Raw genomic sequence first — 18981 nt, forward strand, 5'->3', positions numbered from 1 at the left:
CATCTGACAAGTGTTTCTACCACAAGAGAGGTGAGTTGGCTGCACAGCAGAATATGGCTTGGTGTGTCCCACTCTCACTGCTGGAGGCTCACCCATGTAGACCCTCCTTGTGCAGCCCACAGCCCTACACTCCTGACCCCAGGAAATTAAGGATTCTCACACTCTCTCCAATCATGCCCACGTACTGACTGAGCTTCTCCAGACACCTTTCAGCAAAATATTTCACTGAGGGAAACCAACTTTTAGCAAAAAACTGGTGTAACTTCGCCCCTCATCCCCAAATAAACACTGTTTTTTTCTGTGGCAGTTTCATTCTTTCAAACTGGAGTCACTCATTGCCCCATGTTTGATTTCAGAAACTGTACCTAAGAGCTGGACCAGGCAATAACCACTGTTTAGTGAATCACTTATGGACCGGCGTGGTAGCCCAAAACATCGGCGGACCATGGATAAGAGGAATGCAGGATTCAAATCACCTTCTGAAAGAACCAAACCTACCCCAAAAATAGAAGGGTTTGCATTTCCTTTCTTTAAAGAAGCTTTAGAAGGTGTTGCAGTGCCTCTCCCACCAGAGACAGAAGAAGAAGAAGTTCAGATGTCGGAGAACATTTTCCAGAGGAGGCCTGACTATGAGCAGAAGGGCTTGGAGACAGAATATTCCAGAGAACAGGAGAAGGTAAGGCAAGAAGAGGACACAGATCCTCCCCATTCTTATTCTGTTGGTTCCCTTTGTGCCCCAAAAATTAATTCCTTTGTCTCTTTTTGGGCAATCTGCACTTTTTATGTCCAAAGAGTACTTTTGGATCAGGGCCAAGCAGTCATTTGTGTAACTAGGAAGACAGGAACCTGCAATTAATCTGCAGATATAAACAGTGCAGGTCTAACAAAAAAAAAAAAAGGATGGCTGCAGCCTAGAAGTCAATTTAATGTGTGACATGTATCTGTGTCATTCTTAACAACAAATGTTGAGCAGAACTCCTAAAAGCTGAGATAGATTTTACTTGAGGTTCTTCTACCTGCAACAGAAATGCAAAGAAAGGTTGATAATAACCTTCTCAGATATTTGACGCTGGAAGCAGATTGGTTTTAAGTTTGTGACATAGTTAATGAAGCTTTTTGAGAAGTTGCTAGCTGTTAAACATCACAGTGAAGACAGTAGGCAGGGGGTACCAATAAGGTTTCAGTGCCTGCCTCCAGTAAAGTGTGCAGTCTTCCTCATCTTGAAAGAAAAATTCTGCTCTGTTTGAGTACATCTGATTGACAGACATACTTTTAGAGTTGGCTTTCTTGTATAAAAGTGATGGAGAGAAACTTTAGTTTTTCTTTTCAAAAAGTCAGGTTTGAGTGTGCCTGACCCAGTATGTCTGAAACATATTGGTGTTCTCAAAATTGCATTTCTAAATGCAGCAGTCAGACTGGAACAGGGAAAAAAGACCAAAGCTGGTCTTTATATACTTTATTTGAGCATATTTAACAGCAGATGGACCAGTTTTGTAAAAGACTGGAAGTTATCTGGCTTGTTTTCATGTAAATGAGGCGCCTGTGTAAACGTCTGGCACATGTATCAAAACCAAAACATGACAATAATCAGCCATTTAACACAACCCGCTCATATTCATTCCTTACCCAAGCCTAAAATGAGGCAAAGAAAGAAGAGCCATGATGATCTAAAAGTCTTTTAGCCATCTGTTGAGGATGCTACAACAGAACACTTTTGGTGTCTGTGGAAAAACTATATCTTCAAAATCCAAAACAAAGATTTAATAAGCTATTCTGTGCTAAATTCTGTGATTGCTAGTTTTCATTTGCATACACGTTTCAATACAACTGTAGATGAGTGGAAGAAAATGGCAATTATTAAAAAAAAAAGAACAAAGCACACTTAATAATGTGGTCTCCTTTTTTTTTACCTTCTCAGAATAGCTTCCAAAATTTGGTATTTTTGCTAAGGATGATCATTGAGCCAACTGATTTTTTTTTCATACTTATAGACACCTGTTTGTAACATGGAGATGCAAGGATGAATAGTGATATAGAGCACAGCTTGATGTCAGTAAATAAGTTGTTACTAAAGAATGACGAGCCAGAAAAGATGTCTGGATTTTTGTTGTCGTTGTTGTGGAAACAACTTATTTTAAAATTCGGGAAAACTCATCCTAAGTTTGACTCTGTCAGGCTGCAGAGCACACCTTGTACAGACAATATGAGGAAAGGATCAGGCCCTGCATTGATCTCGTCGACAGCCTGAGAGCTCTGGGAATAGAGAAGGACCTGTCCCTGCCTGCCATCGCAGTGATTGGAGACCAGAGCTCTGGGAAAAGCTCTGTCCTAGAAGCCCTGTCTGGTGTTGCTCTTCCCAGGGGCAATGGTAAGAATTCCCCTTCTCAGATTTTCACCTGAATTTCACTTTGATGAGATGGAAGGGCTGGGTTTTTTCCCCTCTTTTTTTGGTCTAGAATTGGATAACTGTGACTGAGAAGTGGATGTGCCAGTGAGGCACCACAAGGTGACTCCCAGCAAGGCACATCTTCTGGCTGGTCAAGAGACCAGGAGTAAGGAGTGTAGTGTAGTTACCCCAAACTGTGGACAGACTGAAATGTAGCATCAGGTGACTCTGTGCATTTCTCAGCAAAGAATATCAGTTTCATGTGGAAAATTACTTTTGAAATTTGCTTTTGGGGTTGGTTTAGATTTTTTTTAACAATATTTTCTTAGAGATACCTTTTTTTTTTTTTTTTTGTAAAAAGTATACAAAGACCTTTACTTAAAAACAAAACATCATTTAAGTCATAGAAGGCTGTTGGAAGACTTTGCAGCTCAAGAAGATTCACTTTTCAGCTCTCTCTGTGTGTGTATATTCGCACATGTAAGTTCTGCAGGTTCTGTGTGAGCTGACAATACCCTCTGATCTTTGAGGCTGGACTTGAGGAAAAATCTTCCTAGGATTTAGGTGCAGCACTGAAATGGATCACCCAGCAAAGAGCAAATCCCCCATCTGTGGAGGTCTGCAAGACCAGGCATGAATGGAAAGAGCCATAGCTGACCTCACGTAGTGCTGGTGACAATCCTACTCTGAGTGGGAAGCTGGATGAGACCCCTCTGGCAATGTCACGTAGTACCAGGCTTGTGTCACGCCCAGCAGCTGCTGAGTTACCTATGTCTTTGGAACTGCTGCAGGTATTGTCACTCGGTGTCCCCTGGAGCTTAAACTGAAGAGGTTGCCCGAGGGCCAGGTGTGGCAAGGGAGAATCTGTTACCACAATGTTGTCATGGACCTCCAGAGTCCCTCTGAGGTGGAGAGGGCAATAAGACAAGGTGAGTGGGTTTGGCTTGCTCAGTCTCCTCGAAACCAGGATGATCCATGATGATCACAGAACCACAGAATGGTTTGAGTTGCAAGGGACCTTAAAGATCATCTAGTCCCAATCCCGGCACCGTGGTCAGGGATGCCACTTACAAGATCCATGATCCTTTTATCCATGATACAGGATCTGGGTGTGTTCTTATCTGGGTGGTGTCTTCCTGGTTTCCTGGTCTGGGGAGGTTGTCTGTAAAGCTGTTAACATGCAAAGCCCCAAATGGTCCCTGTCATCAGTTCAAAAGCTCAGAGATTGCTCGAGGTGTCTCTGGATGGAAATCTTACAATTTTGGAGAAAACTGCAAGAAGGCAGAGTGGAGACCATGGAGAAATCCTGGCAGGTACTGTGACCATGGCCTCAGTCATTGTCCTTCCCATGTCACGGCTTTGCTGTTATGGCATTTCATGCTGAGTAAGAAATCATTGTTCTTACCCATTGTTCTTACCCAGTAAGCACTTGCCCTAAATGTGAAAGTTGAATTGTCCTTATTTCCTTGAGACTAGCACAACTCTTGCACAGTTATTCCTCCTGTGTTGTTGGGTTTTCTTCATTAACTTTTCAATATATTATTTGGATATTCTCAAGTTATCTTTCCAAAGCTGGCAAGGCAACTGGTATGAATTAATTAAGGTAATTACAGAGACAAAAATCTCTCACGAGAATGGCTATGGGTTTTCTTTGCTTCTCTGTGCTGCTCACAGTTCCAACATTATTGCCTTGTAGGATTTGGGACAATTTACTTGATCTTCAAACCTCCCTATCAAAGTGTGAAGAACATAGAACAACACCTATTTGTCTTTCAAGGCATCTAAGGATTAATTAATGCCCAGAGAGAGTCTTGTTTCTGGGGAAGCATTTCTACAACTGACCAATATTTTACCTGATCCCTTCTGCTGTGGTTTATTTGCATGTATTTTGTCTCCATACACGAGAGTTCATAAATATGTGCTCTGTAAAATATTGCAGTTCCTATCCCAAAAGGACCTCACGGGTGCTGCCTAATAATTTTCTTAGACTTTTACATAAGTGGATTTATGTGTGTGGCCGGATCTGAGAGAAAAAGCCAAGCCTGAAAGAACCTTAGGTGGTAGTTAGGCACTTTTCAAAGTCGGTGTGTTAAGGTTTGGTTTGATGTAGAGTTGAAGCTTGTATTCTTTGCCTTGCTCTTTTCTCCTTGCAGCCCAGGATGTTGTGGCTGGTCCTAGAGGTGCCATTAGTGCAGAATTAATTTCCCTAGAGGTTCGGTCCCCAGATGTCCCAGATTTGACACTAATTGATCTTCCTGGAATTGCCAGAGTGGCCGTGGGGGACCAGCCAAAAGACATCGGGGAACAGGTAAAACTCAGTCTCATGTGCCAATCTGTGCATGGGGACACCTCTGTAGCCTCCCTCATACCTGGGCACGTCACTGAACACACTGCAGCCCCATGTCCCTCAGCTAGATCTGGAAGACAAATACATCCCAGAAAAACTGGTCTCTTCCAGCTCTGCGGATGTATTTGGCAGAGGTGAACAGATCTGAGTTCATCCCTTACTTGCAGAACACATCAGTATCAGACCAATCCTGGGTTTTCTCATCCTTTAAGGGATCCCAGCAGACCTTTTCAGAAGTAAACAGAATAAGTGTTAAAGGGGAGGGGATCTCTACTCTTCCTCTGGCTGCTTTTAGATGAAATGCTGGGGAATGCAAATAAAACTAATTGGACAAGGCCCACTGTGAGGGTGACGTGCAAGAAGTGGGCATTCTGTTCCTCCTAAAATGCCTTTAAATAGGAGCTTGGAATAAGAGGAGCCCAAACTAAACTAGACATACCAAATAAAAATGAGACAAGATTGGATTGTCTGGGCTTTACTTTCTGAGAGGAGAGCAATTTATTTTCAGAGTTAGATAGTAATCTTTCTATTGCATTCAGAAGAAAGCAGCAGATGTGACATGGTCCAAACATTTCCATCATCCCCAGCTGTCTGCACACTTCAGAGATGGAGTCTGTAGCATTGGAGCATGTCAGAAACTGGGATGAATGGGAGGTAGAAAAGGGAGGCATCTTTAGCAAAACCCAGGGGGGGAAAAAGAGTTAATTTACTTCAGAATAAGCACAATAGAGCTGTGTGAAGCTGTTGCAAAACAACACAAATTATGAGAAGCTTGTTTAGCTGGGTGTTGAAACATGGAAACAATGCCAACTAGATATCATGGGCTACTTGGTTTTTGGCTTTTTTCCATTTCCCTACAAATACTCCACTGAAATAAAAGCCAGACATTTGCTCTCCTTTCAGAGGTTCAAATTTGAGATTTATCAATATAATCTAGCTTGCTTTCTTTCCATGAGTGTGTACCTAGACATCAGAACCTGATTTTCTTACATATGGCTATTTATCAAATATCTTTAATACTTCCATAGTTAAAGATTACTTGCATGAGAGGTTGAACTCTACATAGTTGTCAAGACAGGCATAACAACAGTCTGGTCTCTGTTCATGCCAGCTGTTTGGATAAGGATAAGGATGTTTACATAGGAAAAGAGGCTGCATTCTTCTGCTGACCTGTTTCCATGCCATCCCTTAACATGTAATACCATCCTCAGCATATGTGGCATTTAATGTCATCAGACAGTGGCTCATGTTGCTAGAAATGGTCACATCCTACGTGCAAGCATCTGATTTCACTGAACCTCTTTACTGCTATATTGCATTGCAGATCAAAATTCTCCTTAAAAGAATTATTGGTTGCAAGGAGACAATCAATTTGGTAGTGGTGCCATGTAATGTGGATATTGCAACAACAGAAGCGTTGAAAATGGCCCAGGAGGTGGATCCCAGTGGAGAAAGAACACTAGGTGAGACAACTTTTAAGCTACAAGTTGAAGAGAAGGGCAATTTTTTTTTAATGAGGACTGATATTCTGTGTTCCACATCAGATCTGTGACATTAGCTACTAGAAGAGGAGGGGAAAAAAAAAGAAAACAGCCTAAATAAACTATTTACAAACCTTAAGTGGCTCTAAGAATAAGATAAAAACCCATGGTTTTGTCTTGCTGGTATTCATGTCATGAATAACTGGAAATTGCAAATCTCAAAGTTAATGGTAGGAAAGCTTTGCCTGTTAAAAAAGGTTTGCAAGGCAAAAGGCCTGGTGGGAGGCCAACTGTAGAGCAAGTTTGACAGGGCAAAGCCCAGGGGCTGAGAGCTTTCTAGGAGAGAGAAAACAGACAAAAACTCCTTTGTGAAACATGGTTCCTGCTTGGTGGGGGTGTTTCTCCTGCACCTCTCCCACCTGTAACTTCTACACTTGACTAACTTTGGATCATTTCACAGGGATCCTCACCAAACCCGACCTGGTGGACAGAGGAACTGAAGAGTCTATCATTAGAATAATGCAAAACATGGTAATCCCCCTCAAAAAGGGTTACATGATCGTGAAGTGTCGTGGGCAGCAGGACATCCACAACAAAGTGACCTTGGCCTCTGCAATCCAGCAGGAGAGGAACTTCTTTGCGAGTCACAGATATTTCAGGTACCTCTCACAGAAAAAATCCACTTAAAAGCATATCAAAATCACTTCAAAGCTTCCTGTTGATTTGCTGAGATTTAACTCAGGGTTGCAAACAGGTATTAATTATAATCATATATTGTATTTCTCATTGCCCACATAGTGTTGTGTTTCAGCAACCCAGAGGAATTTTTACATAGCAAATAAACTTTGAAAATGTTTTCTGAATGCAAAATACATGGGAGAAGTGCGATGAACTTCAGAAGTTCAGAATAGCCCCAAAGAATTCGAGTTAAGCATCTGAGCACTTCAGGTCAAGCACTTAGGTGTTTCTTTTCACTGGAAAACGTGATGAAACACAGCATGAGAAAGGCCACTGCCTGTGCTGAGGGCACAGTTTGCCCAGAACACGAGTCAGCAGCAAATCAATCATAATACAGAGGATGGCCAGATGAAAAGGGCTTTGAATCAGTGAACTTCACACATGCAGAAATGATGCAGCAGCACATCCATCTGCTGTCAGGATTTGCTGTTTTCAGATGCTTCTCTGCTTTCCTTTGCTCAGCCAGGAGCTGTAGAGATACTCTTGAATAAAAGAGCCCAGAGAGTCCTGAGCTGCTGCCACGTCTGTACCAGCACTCCCCAGAGGGCTCTTTCTTTAATCAAGTTGCTTAATAGAACTAGTGAAAATAGAACAGAGCATCAGTGCTGCCTCCTTGCCCTGCACATGCTGGCTACCCAAAAACCACCCTTTCCTCTTTTTTTGCAGTGTTCTTATGGAGGAAGGAAAGGCTACTATCCCTCATCTGTCGGTGAAGCTCACAAATGAACTTGTGAACCACATTATTGTAAGTAACAGAGGTACCACACTAAGCTGTTTGTACCAGTTACTGCCTAAAAATGAGTTCAACCCTTCGACCTTGGAATGCAATGGACTGCAGCTGGATTGCAGCTTTCTATGCATAGATAGTGCTTAATGATCCTTCAACCTGGCAATCTGAGAACAAACTGAACTGAGAGTTAGAGGTAAAAGCACCCCCATGCTCTGTCCTCGGATTTGCCTTTAAACTGCAGATCGTTTCATCTACTTGTGACTCTGTAGCTTCTGCCTTTTCAATGGCAGCCATGGTTTTTCCTTTTGTTTATAAGGAGCGTTGATCATCTGGGTGACAAGGTACTGCCACCAGCTTACTGAAACACAGTCGTTTCTATTTAACTGAAAATGTCTTCAAAATCTCTAGTAAGATGTAATTGCTCTATTATATTACCATACTACTGGAAGTACATTGGTGTTTTTATTTTATATATATTTATCTGTAAGTAATATATTTTATTCCACTAAGGGAAGATGCTAAAATATAAGGAACCTCTAAATTCACTCTCAAAGGAGAAAAAAAAATATTTCTTTATGTAAACTTACAGAAAATAAGCCAGACATGTTCAACCTATGTCAATGCCCTTCTTTACTGACTACTCCCCAGAAAACTTTGCCAACACTGGAGAGCCAAATACGTGAGACACTCCAGAAAACGTTACAGGACCTACAAAGGTACAAGAGAGGCACTCCCAAAACAGAGTCTGAGAAGCTGATTTTCCTCACAGATGTAAGTATCAGTATTAGTTTGGTCAGAGAGCAGAGCGAGGAGGTAGAAAAAGTTATCAAAGCATCAGCATGAACCACCAGGAAGTTTGTGGTACCTGTCACTGAAATGCTTTGAGAGTAACACGGGCAAACCTCTTTCAGGAATACACCATACCTGCAAAAATAATGGACCAGAGAAGCTCGTGGCCCATTCTAGCAATTTTTTTTCCTGTGATTATCTGACAAGAGAATGAAACAACTCAGTTTATTGGTCAAAATCAAGCATCTCAGAGAGGGAAAATTTACCCTTCTGCCTACTCAGCACTTTGAAGGGTTTTCATTGTTTACAGCACTTGTAAGTTCAAGTGTATTCCTGATATCAAAATGTGGTTTGCAAGTCCATCTAAGTTGTCTCATCTTGGGGAGTTAATCCCTCACAGTAAGCCTTTGGTAGACTTATTTGTGAAGCCTCACCAGTCTTCAAAGACTTCATACAAATCTGGTCAATTAGAATTTAGTAAATGGTTCTAAAAGTCTATGGAGGGGGAGGAAGGGGAAAGAGTATCAAGTTTGTTCTCCTCTAGCTGTGATGGTTTTGTAAGAAAAACCCAAAAACCCCAAAGCCAAACAAACCAGGAGCTGAGAGCAGAAAAGATGTAAGGAAAGGATGTTTTCTATGAACCGTGTCCCTGCTTTAATTCACTTAACGTACACAAATTAATCTGAAGAAATGAAAGTTTGCTACATTGCTTGCTTTTCTTAAATTCATTACAGCTGATCAAACTCTTTAACCAAGACATCTCTCGGACAATGAGAGGGGAGGAGCAGCTGTTTGGGAATGAAATCAGACTGTTCACGAAAATCCGCCGGGAGTTTCAAACGTGGGGAGCGATTCTCCTGGAGTGTGCTGAGAAGGGTAAGCACAGAAGCCATCACTTGCAGCTGACCTGAGAGTCCATTCCCTTGCTTTTAAATCTAGACACAGCATCATCAGTAGGTTGTTCTCAAGAAAGTGAAGAACAAGAAGCTACGAGCATCCAGCTGTTGTAGGGTTAGGCAAGTTATGCTTTGGGAACAAAGACATGATTTGTGTTAAATGTTGTCATTACAGAGAGGTCAGTGGATGTCTCTCTTCTCCCAGCAAAGCAATAAAATCAAGACCCAGAATTTGTTCGTGATTCTCTGAACCACTCTTTTAAATAACACCACCACCACTAATATTAATAATAATAATAATAAATAATACATTGTTATTTTCTATTATTATTACTATGAATGTTTCAGAATCTGGGTCTTTTTTTGTTCCACTTTAGCTCTGGTTTTAAGGTGTGGAGAAAGCAAGTCTGGGTCTGAAATAGCCACAACCTTGCCAAGAATGTTGCACCTTGCTAATTGCTTAACTGAACTCAGTTCTTAGCTGGGGGGTTTTACTGTAGAGTGATACATGCAGACTGAACTCTGCTGTACACTCAACATCCTCTGTAGCAATTTTTTCACATCTCTGAAACCCATCATTTGCTCTTGGAGATGAAATAGCTTCAGCTGCCAGTCAAGCAGTAGTTCTTTTAACAAGTTCTTTTAGTCTTTGATGTACTTCTGTATCAACCTCTCTAGTGACTAGAATGATAAATGATAATTTAAAAGTGATAAAAATGATAGGTAGATATAGGTTACAAAGGTGTCATCTGCCAAAGAAAAATCTATGTGTATATATATGCATAGATGTGGAGACAGACAGACAGACAGACAGACAGACGTGGGTGTGTATCAGTGTCTCATCCAAGTAGTACCTTGAAATAGTAGTAGTACATCCTTGAAGTACCAAACCAAGCAACATGATTTTATGGAGAGGAATGAAAAAATAGGACAATGAAGGCATGAAGGAATAGATGTAAAGACAGCAGGAAGCAGAAGGATGCAGCCCCTTCAGAGGACAACAAGCACCTGTGTTGCAGAAGTTACACCAGGCATCACACAGCAGCTGAACCACAGTGGGGAATCCTCTGGGCACTTCCAGGTTATCCCCCTTGATGTCCAGCTTGGCAGTAGGTGAGGGCAGCAGCACCCAACAGCTCTTACGACAGCACAGCTCTTGCTCACAACATGCTGCCCCAAAATCATGGGTTCATATGTCCAGGGAAAGTATTTACATCTTCAGCAGAGAAAGTTCACTTATGTAGCTTGAAAACTAGAGGCAGCTTTAGCAAGACCTTCCTCAACGAGAAGTGCTGGTATCAGTCACTGCTTAAGACTTCTGAAAGTATATCACTGAGTGTCAGATGATTCTGTTTAACTTCAGCTTTCTTATGATGAATTAAAGTATTAAACATAGCAAATACTTTGGATACTCGAAACCTTGAACTTTCTGTTCCAAACTTGATGGGGGTTCATGTGGATTTGTATTACCGTAACTGTACAGGTATGTTTTTAGACTCTGAACAAGACACTACACATCTATTTCTGTCTTTTATTTTCTTTTCCTTTTCTTTTTGAGTTTTTTCATTATCCAACCATAGATTCATATATCTGAATATTAGAACTGAATGCGTTCATGGATTGACTTCTACTTCCACACGTGCCACGTGATCCATGATTCACAAATCTGACCCCAAAACAGGGCAATATCAAAACCATTCAAAAACATGTAAACCAATTCAAAGGGATATAACTCATTTAAGAGGGCAAATGTGCATAATGTCAACAAAGAAATACTGACTGTTTTAAATATTGACTATTTTAAACAAAAAATAGCTAGTCAACAGCAGATTCCCTGGAAAAGGTGTTTAGTGAGCTTGGGGGGGCTGTTTTGTTCTGGGTTTTATTTAAACTTGGAAGTGAGGTGACTCATTCACTGAGCAACAATGTGTTAGCTCTGTTCTGTAATAACAGCATTGCTTGAAATATCATCTCAGCAGTTGCTCTTCTCGAGAACAACTCAAGAGGAGAATTAGACTTCCTTCTTAAATGTGGAATGCACAGATTGAGTGATTTGGTGGTAAAGCAACGTTATTTTACTATTACAGCTAAGAAAAGTGTACCCAGTAAAGCAAACAAATACGAAGACCAGTACCGTGGGAGGGAGTTCCCAGGCTTTACCAACTACAGGACGTTTGAGGACATCATAAAAGAGCAAATCCTGGAACTGGAGGAGCCAGCCGTGGAGATCCTGAACAACGTGATCCGTACGTCTCACAGCCTTGTGTGGGACACACTGGGGTGCCTCACAATTGGGTTTTTTTCCAGGATAAGCTGATGATAATGCTCTCTCTGCTGGAGAAGGAGCTCCAGCCAGGATGCTGCAGAGCGGGGAAGTAAATCTGATTCAACCTGGAGACTTGCTTCTTCTCTAAAGCCTTCATTCTCTCCAGCATTTGTTAATATTTTTCCCAGTGGCTCTTGAAAGGGAGTTAGAAAGTAACTTTAATAAATAACACAGTAAGAAAGCAGTATAGTAGAAGTACCTGGTGCCAGCCAAGCAGCTTGGAATTCCCAGACCCAGGGAGTGGAATACACAAACCTGAGCTGGGAATGCATCTTCTTTGATGACATTGTATATATTATACAGTGACTGCTGGGGCTGGGGGAGAGAGTATGTAGCTCATCCAGTAAAAGGCACCCAAGGAAAAATGATGTGATTCTGTCTCTGCTGTATTACCTTAGAGGGCAGCAACCCCATGCCAGACTTGCTGCTCTGTACTCCATGTGCCAGCTCCTTGTCCTGGAGAGGCCACTCGGGGTAAGATACAGATGTGCTGACATGGCCAAGTGATGGTACCTTTGGTAGGCACAACTGTAAGCACAGAAATTGCTCTGTCAAAGAAATCTCTCTCTCAGGTGTTAAGTGGTTACAGGAGGTCTTTAATTGCTCACAGTCTTGGACCTGGAAATCTAAATTCCTCCTTGTTTGTATTGGTCATAAAGGCACAGTGCACCTACAGCTGCTCATCTATTGCTGAATGAATACAGGAAATGAGTAGTTTCCCAAGTCTCATACTAACAACAGCTTAAAACCCTCACCTACTTATTTTGTCTGTCTGTTCTTCCCTTAGAACTGGTTGAAGAGAAATTTATGGAAATCGTTAAAAGGAATTTTGCTAATTTTCACAATCTAAGCAGAGCTGCTAAGGTGAGACACTACCTATAACCTGAGATAAGTCAAAAGCATTTGTGAAGACAGCCATGCTTATGGTATATGTCTCATTGCATTACCCTCATGCAAGTGTGGAATTTCCTGCAGGAAAATAAGGAAGAAATTGAAAATTATAGAATGTTTATAATGGCACTAATGAAAATGCATTTTGCACAACTTTGACAAGATCATATATATATATATATATATATATTCTCCATTCATTCTGATCACATTTTTGATGCTTACAACACAATGCAAAGAAAACCTGGTCTGGCTACTTGAAGAGTTTACAACTAATTTCAAATTTAAGTCCTGCAATTATTTGTAAGCATGGGGGTAGCCTCAGAGTCCTAAACAGTGCTTTTCCCTCTCTGAAAATGAGCCAAGGTGTTAGCCAGTGCAGGAATGCCATCTTTGATAAAAGGGAGCGAGAACAGACAGGTCAAAAATCATTCAACTATGAAAAAGTTAGCAGATGACTGTTCACAGTTTGGGCAGGAGCATGTTGTGGGGTGGAGTTAAATGATAGGGATGTCCTTGAAGGCCTTTCCTCAGAAAGAACTTTGAGGAAGAGATGAGAAGCAATGCTGGCAGCCAGGAGGCAGAGTCCACTCACAGGGTACTGCTGAAAAAGGGAACTCGAAGGCAAATGTGAGTGAAATAGGTGGTTTGCCATTTGAATTGCATGGTCAAACCCTGCTGAGCTCCAGGCCTACCAGGCAGCAAACAAATAAGGTATTTAATCCAAACACAGAGGTGTTCAAGAACACGGTGAGAGGAAAGAAGTTCTGTTAGACACAGGACATGAGAAGAAAGATGGGATGCTTTCTTAGGGATGCTAGGAGAGCATTTTAGGGGAATTTGAGGATGACTGAGGGAACTTTGAGTTCCCCACAGTCTTTCAGGTGGAAGTATCAAAAAGGGCAGAAAGCATCAGATGGCTGCAATGGAAGCACCAGACAGTGAGGGGTTAGGCAGGGTTGGCTTGCTGACAACAGATAGGAGACTGCAGTGTTTGAGAAGGGCAGGAGGGGCAATGGAATTCCCATCAGTGCCTGCTGTCACTGCCTACTGCAAGAGGGAGATGCAAATGAAGCTCATGCAAAACCCAAGGACTGGCTGCAGGCTGAACCCATGGCTGGCCACTGCTGCTTGTTCCTGTCAACTTTGTTTGCCTTTGGGTTTCAAGCACCAGTTTTGACTGATCCCATTCATGTTAAGGGGGGGACAAAACTGCCACGTTTTCCTACTCTTTCACAACAGAGGAACCAGAATCTAAAGCATTACTCCATGTTCCCAAGAGCCTGTCTGGGACTAGACAGTGCTGCAGTAAGGGCTGTTGAGCACTGCCCACCTTGGGACACTGCTGAGCACTGGCACCCCTCCAAAGGAAGCAAATGTCTTAGAACTTCTTCTTCCTTTCTTTTCTAGATGAGAATTGAAGACATTAAAGAGAAACAAGCGGCAGAGGCTGAAAGACATATCCGGACACAGTTTAAAATGGAGAGAATTGTGTACTGCCAGGATGACATTTACCTCTGTGATTTTAATACTGTTAAGGCCAATGTGCCACAAATTTTATTTCAAGCTCCAAAAGAAGAACCCCCCTTTGTCCAGGAAATGGTTTCTCACACAAAGGCCTACTTCTCTGTGAGTTTACAGACAGCTTTGCTGCCTCCTGAATGCTATAGCATATACCCCTCATCCAGATCTCCCTGCAGTCAATATAGTCTTTCATACAACACTACTGCTATGCAGGGAATAGTAGCCAGAGGATATATAAGTGTCTTGTTTAGGTACACACTCAGCTTCTGTAAAGGTTAATAGGAGCTTCTGACCAGTGATGAAAATGTCAGGACAAAGCTGGTCTGTGGGGCTGTATCAGCACCATGGCTGGGGAGGAGCAGTTGCAGAGTGCAGGATGCCGTGATCAGGAAAGCCTGCAGGTTGTTAAAGTGACAACTGGATCCTAAACCACTTGTTAGCTACCTCCCAGTCTGGCCTGGCTCCCTGCTGCAGCTGCCCTTTGCTTGGGGAACACACAGTCAGCAAGGGAGTCCTCTCCTCCTCCAGCCTTCCATGGAGAAGGGGGGGACTCCCTGCCCCCTACAAAGCCCCACACCAGTACAGTGCTCTCTTGCTGGCTTTCCTATGAGAACAAGCATTAGGGGAGGAAAGGACAGTCACTCACCAGCATGGAGGAGAGGACAGGACGGGGAAGAGCCCTTGGCCCTGTAATTAAAAGTTACTGAGTGATGGCCAGCTCCCCTCTCGAGAAAAGGAAGCAACAGTCCTAGGACTGCTCTCTCCACTGCAAGTTCATCTCACAGTTTTCAAACAACACAGGTTTTCACAGGTTTAATAACATTATATACAGCACTTTGGCATTTGTCACAGCATCTGAGAGCTTAAGCCACTCTGCATATTCCTGCAGCCAGCAGAACGTGGTGTCCACGGCTCACAGTCAGATCCTAAAGTAACGCGGCAAGAGGAGAGATAATAAAACATGGAGTTAAAATGGATCAGCTGTCTGTAGGGATCAGAGCGCATCTGCTGTACTGCAGACAGCTCCCTAGAAGTTAAGTCTCTGAAGACAAGTGGGATGTTTTAACAAGGGATCATGTTGGAGAAAGACAGAAAAGAGAACATGCAGTATCAGGATTTGCTTTGTCATAAACCTCCCTCAGAAAGTGACAGGTTCAATATTAATAATGCAGTAAACTAAGTAGCAGCTCACCTTGAATTCTAATAGCAAGGTTTTGACAAATTTCTGCAGTTAAATGTCCAGGCTGCTCAGGTTGATGGAGAAAAAAAACAGTGGCTTTCAGAGAACAAGAGACAAAGGCAGAACTGCATAAGCTCTTCCATCCCACCTCGTTATACTCACTGCTGTAATATGTATGACTTCATGCTAGTTAAACATTTTTTTAAATGCCCTAAGAGCCATTTTCAACAGAGAAAACATGCCAGTGCACCATATCTCCACGGGACTTATGCAAGGCCAAATACAGTTTGAATGAGATGGAAGCTCCTAAGCATCCATGGCCTTTGAAAATGGCATGCATGAAGCTGTGTTACCTATGACAGGACTGTCAACATTCTGAGTAGAGTTTGGCTCCAGACAAACACCCATATTTAAAGCACCTGGGCTCCCTCACAGGGTCAGTAGTGCCTAGAGAGTAAGTAGGCTCAGTAAGTGCTTTAGCTGACTCAGCCAAATTGCTTGCCATTGACTAGATCTCTGCAAACTACAGAGATAAACTAAACATCTAGTCTTAGGTATTTTTCAGCTTGAGTTCAGCCTCACCATCACACACAAAAGATTTTCAGGCATTGAGCTCCAGAGGTATCTACAGCCAGAAACACTTTAGACTTCTCTGGAAACGGGCTGCCTATAGGACCTACAAATGAAATGTGCCTCTACCTGGTCTTCCCACTGCCATTTTCAAGTCAGGTATTGCAAAAAGAAAGGAAGACAGAACCTCTTAGCTGCAGCCAGTCACTCAAGCATAAGTGCTCACCTGGCACCAGGAGGGCTTGAAGCAGCTCTCCCGTATGGGAGAGGTTTTATTTTTTTATTCCTGTTGCCCAGGAGTACCAGCTGAGCCCCAGACCCCTGCAAATGTCTCTGGAGAAAGGGCCCCACAAGCTCTTCTGGGTCAATGTGTTTCAGTTTGCATCAATAACTCGACCAGGCAGTTGGTCAGGTTAGACAGGAAATTATCTCATTAAGATATCACTACATGTAACGCAGGCACAGTCTGGTCTCACCACTGCTTTAGATGTTTCCCCATAAGGCTAAATCTTACTCCAAAGCTGTCTTACACTTAAAAGGGTAAATATATCAGTAATGCCATCTAAATACAAGAATTTACCAGCGTTGGGAAAAATCACTCAGTGATTTCCTGCACCGTAACATCTTGGTAGCATTTAGTGAAGACAGGTTTGACAACAGAAATTGTTCACAGGTTCTGTTTTTTCAGGTATGTCCTCCTATAACTCATATCAATGACAGCTGACAGAGCTAAGCAGGGAACAGCCTACCTTGGCTGTAGTTTGCTGAGGGGGAAAAAACAACAGCTGACATTCCAGTAACTCTTAATTTTTAGGTCTTCAGGCACAGATTTTAGTTCATAGTAGTACTCACTTCTTGAACAGTAACTCAACCCAACTTTTTGAAACCTCAGTATCACTTTTTACCAGATTACCTATAAGCTCTTCCCTTTTCAGTTCTTTTTGGGAAACTAGAACTTTGCCTTTTTCCCCCCATCTCGCAGGGAGCAAGTAAACGCCTCTCCAATCAGATACCTCTGATCATCCTGTCCTCTGTCCTTCACGACTTTGGAGAAAACATTCAGACCACAATGCTGCATCTTTTGCAAGATAAAGACAAGTTAAATGTTCTCCTTGAGGAGGACAGTGAGGCTGCTAAACATAGGAACTATCTCAGTCAGCGAGTCCATCGTCTCACCAAAGCCTGTCAGTACCTGAGGGACTTCAGCTCGCTGTAATTTTTTTTGGTTTTTTTCACAGGTATTTTTCTTGTTTTCTAGCATTATTGAAGAATTTCATATAATCCCCTAAACATTTAATGTCAGCCCAGACCTTTAACACTCATTTCTAGTGCTCAGCTCTGCTTTATTTTCCATAATCAGTTTTATGCAAGCAGCTAAAAGGGCTCCAATGGGGGAGCTGTGATTAAACAAATGTTACCCTATTTCTTGCTTCATGAACTCTGTAAAACCATTGAAATGATCATAAAAAAGCTACCACTCCGAGGGTTGTATGTTTTGTTGTCTTTCCTGGCATTGCCTAAGAGATGACCCTGCAAAGTGTCACCACTGTTAAGTGTCAGCCCAATAGGCAGAGAGGGAACACACAGTGGGAATGAAACAATTACAGCCTGGAAGGAAAATAAAAGTTTACTTCATCTGATGGGTACCTCCACAGGATGCCATTGGCTCTGTTGAGTCTCCTTTTTCAGTTCTCTGATTTGCAGAGAAAGGCTAAGAGGCTCTTTCTCTTGGATGCCTGGAGCATCACCTGAAATTTTGGGACTGATGGGCAATCCAATACACTGCAGGATTTGTATGTCCAAAATGGATTAAACCACCCAGGATGTTAAATATTAGAAGGCTGTCTCAGCACGTGGCTTGTAGGGATTTCTGATATGGGAAAACAGCAAGAAATGGACGTTGTTACCCTGGTAGGACGCAAACCATGGGAAAAGTAAGGAGGAGCAGTTCCCTAGGGCAGAAAGAGGAACTTGAACAAAGGATGAAAGGAACTAATGTTGCCAATAGGTAAAAATATTATAATATTGTAGCTAGCAGCGAGGACTTATGGATTTAATGAACAGTTGCAGCTTATTGTGTAAAAGGTATAAAAAGCCTGCTGAAATAAATAATGTCTTTGCTTTTACCACCATGTGAAGTCCGTGTCTTCAATCGCCACGGTGGCTTGCTGCCTTTCTCCTTCCCCTCCCCGGGGCATGAAGAACCTTTCCAAAAGCTCTTTCAATTTCACAGAAGCCAGTGCAAAATATATCACTGCACACTGTGTTCATGGCATCTTTCATATGGAGGATTTATTTTAATGGGCAAAGCTGTGCTTTGTGTAGCAAAAGTAACGTCTGCATTCAGCTAGAAAAAAAAAATGTTGTTATACCAGTGTGCCATGTAGTAATTTCCAGGATTGTTACAAGAGAAGCCTTTTCCTCAGGCTAGAAATGACAGAAAGTGTTTGACCCTCTGACAGGAAACTGCAGTTGATGGCTGATTTCTGTGGTACAGCATTCACCCCAGTACAGCACAGCTTCCTTAACCCTGCTGATCACTTCAGACAGTTTTCCACATTTCACTACACTGTTTTGCTACTACTGACTTGCAGTGCTGCAGGTCAGAAGCCATAAAAAAAAAAGCCCGATATCGTAACAACTTAATTTATTTAATTTCTGGTTTGAAAGTACTTCAAACTCACTGACTATATCATGGTAAGCCCCAAGGTGCACTTGATGCACGTGTGCTGTTGAAAACACCAGTCCCACACCTAGAGAGGCAGGTACACATTGCTTGAGGCAGTGTGAGATGCAGTAACAAAATAGGGTGTGACTCCCTCAAGCCACTGCCTGTAGGTCAAACTTATTTAATTTAATTTCACAAGTCAAGTGTGATTCCATCAGACCCAACCACCACATTCAACATTCCAGGACATCTTTCCAGCCCTCTTTCCCTGTTTTTTTTTAAGGACCTGAAACACTGGAATTAAAGCAACCTCTTGGATCACCCTCTTGGGTTGTTTTTCTATTGTTTGTTCCTTTGTTTTTGTTTTTCTAATCAGATTGCCAAAGCACTTCAGACACTGAGTCCAGCAACTGCTTCCAAAAAAATCCAAGCAAACAGATATAAAGCACTGCTAA

The 18981-nt window shown here is 42.2% G+C and overlaps 1 protein-coding gene across 1 annotated transcript; it reads left to right on the forward strand.

The window, feature by feature from the left end:
- The first annotated feature begins 372 nt into the window (after window positions 1–372).
- Window positions 373–17968, forward strand: LOC103764099 (interferon-induced GTP-binding protein Mx). Its single transcript, XM_018084295.2, has 13 exons — window positions 373–676; window positions 2176–2368; window positions 3178–3315; window positions 4540–4694; window positions 6058–6196; window positions 6675–6873; window positions 7619–7697; window positions 8331–8453; window positions 9206–9347; window positions 11455–11613; window positions 12481–12557; window positions 13995–14213; window positions 16841–17968. The coding sequence occupies exons 1-13, from the start codon at window positions 410–412 to the stop codon at window positions 17072–17074; spliced, it is 2124 nt and encodes a 707-aa protein (XP_017939784.1). The 5' UTR covers window positions 373–409; the 3' UTR covers window positions 17075–17968.
- Window positions 17969–18981: the final 1013 nt, after the last annotated feature.

The sequence above is a fragment of the Manacus vitellinus genome, unplaced genomic scaffold (genome assembly GCF_001715985.3).
Source record: "Manacus vitellinus isolate BGI_N305 unplaced genomic scaffold, ASM171598v3 scaffold_7_pilon, whole genome shotgun sequence".
Classification (NCBI taxonomy): Eukaryota; Metazoa; Chordata; class Aves; order Passeriformes; family Pipridae; genus Manacus; species Manacus vitellinus.

What these genes read in the sequence shown, in the direction of transcription:
- LOC103764099 (XM_018084295.2), top strand. Translation starts at nt 410, where the DNA reads ATGGACCGGCGTGGTAGCCCAAAACATCGGCGGACCATGGATAAGAGG. An exon ending in CCTGGAGTGTGCTGAGAAGG is followed by an intron (nt 9,348 to 11,454) that starts GTAAGCACAGAA and finishes TTACTATTACAG; the next exon opens with CTAAGAAAAGTGTACCCAGT. An exon ending in GATCCTGAACAACGTGATCC is followed by an intron (nt 11,614 to 12,480) that starts GTACGTCTCACA and finishes TTCTTCCCTTAG; the next exon opens with AACTGGTTGAAGAGAAATTT.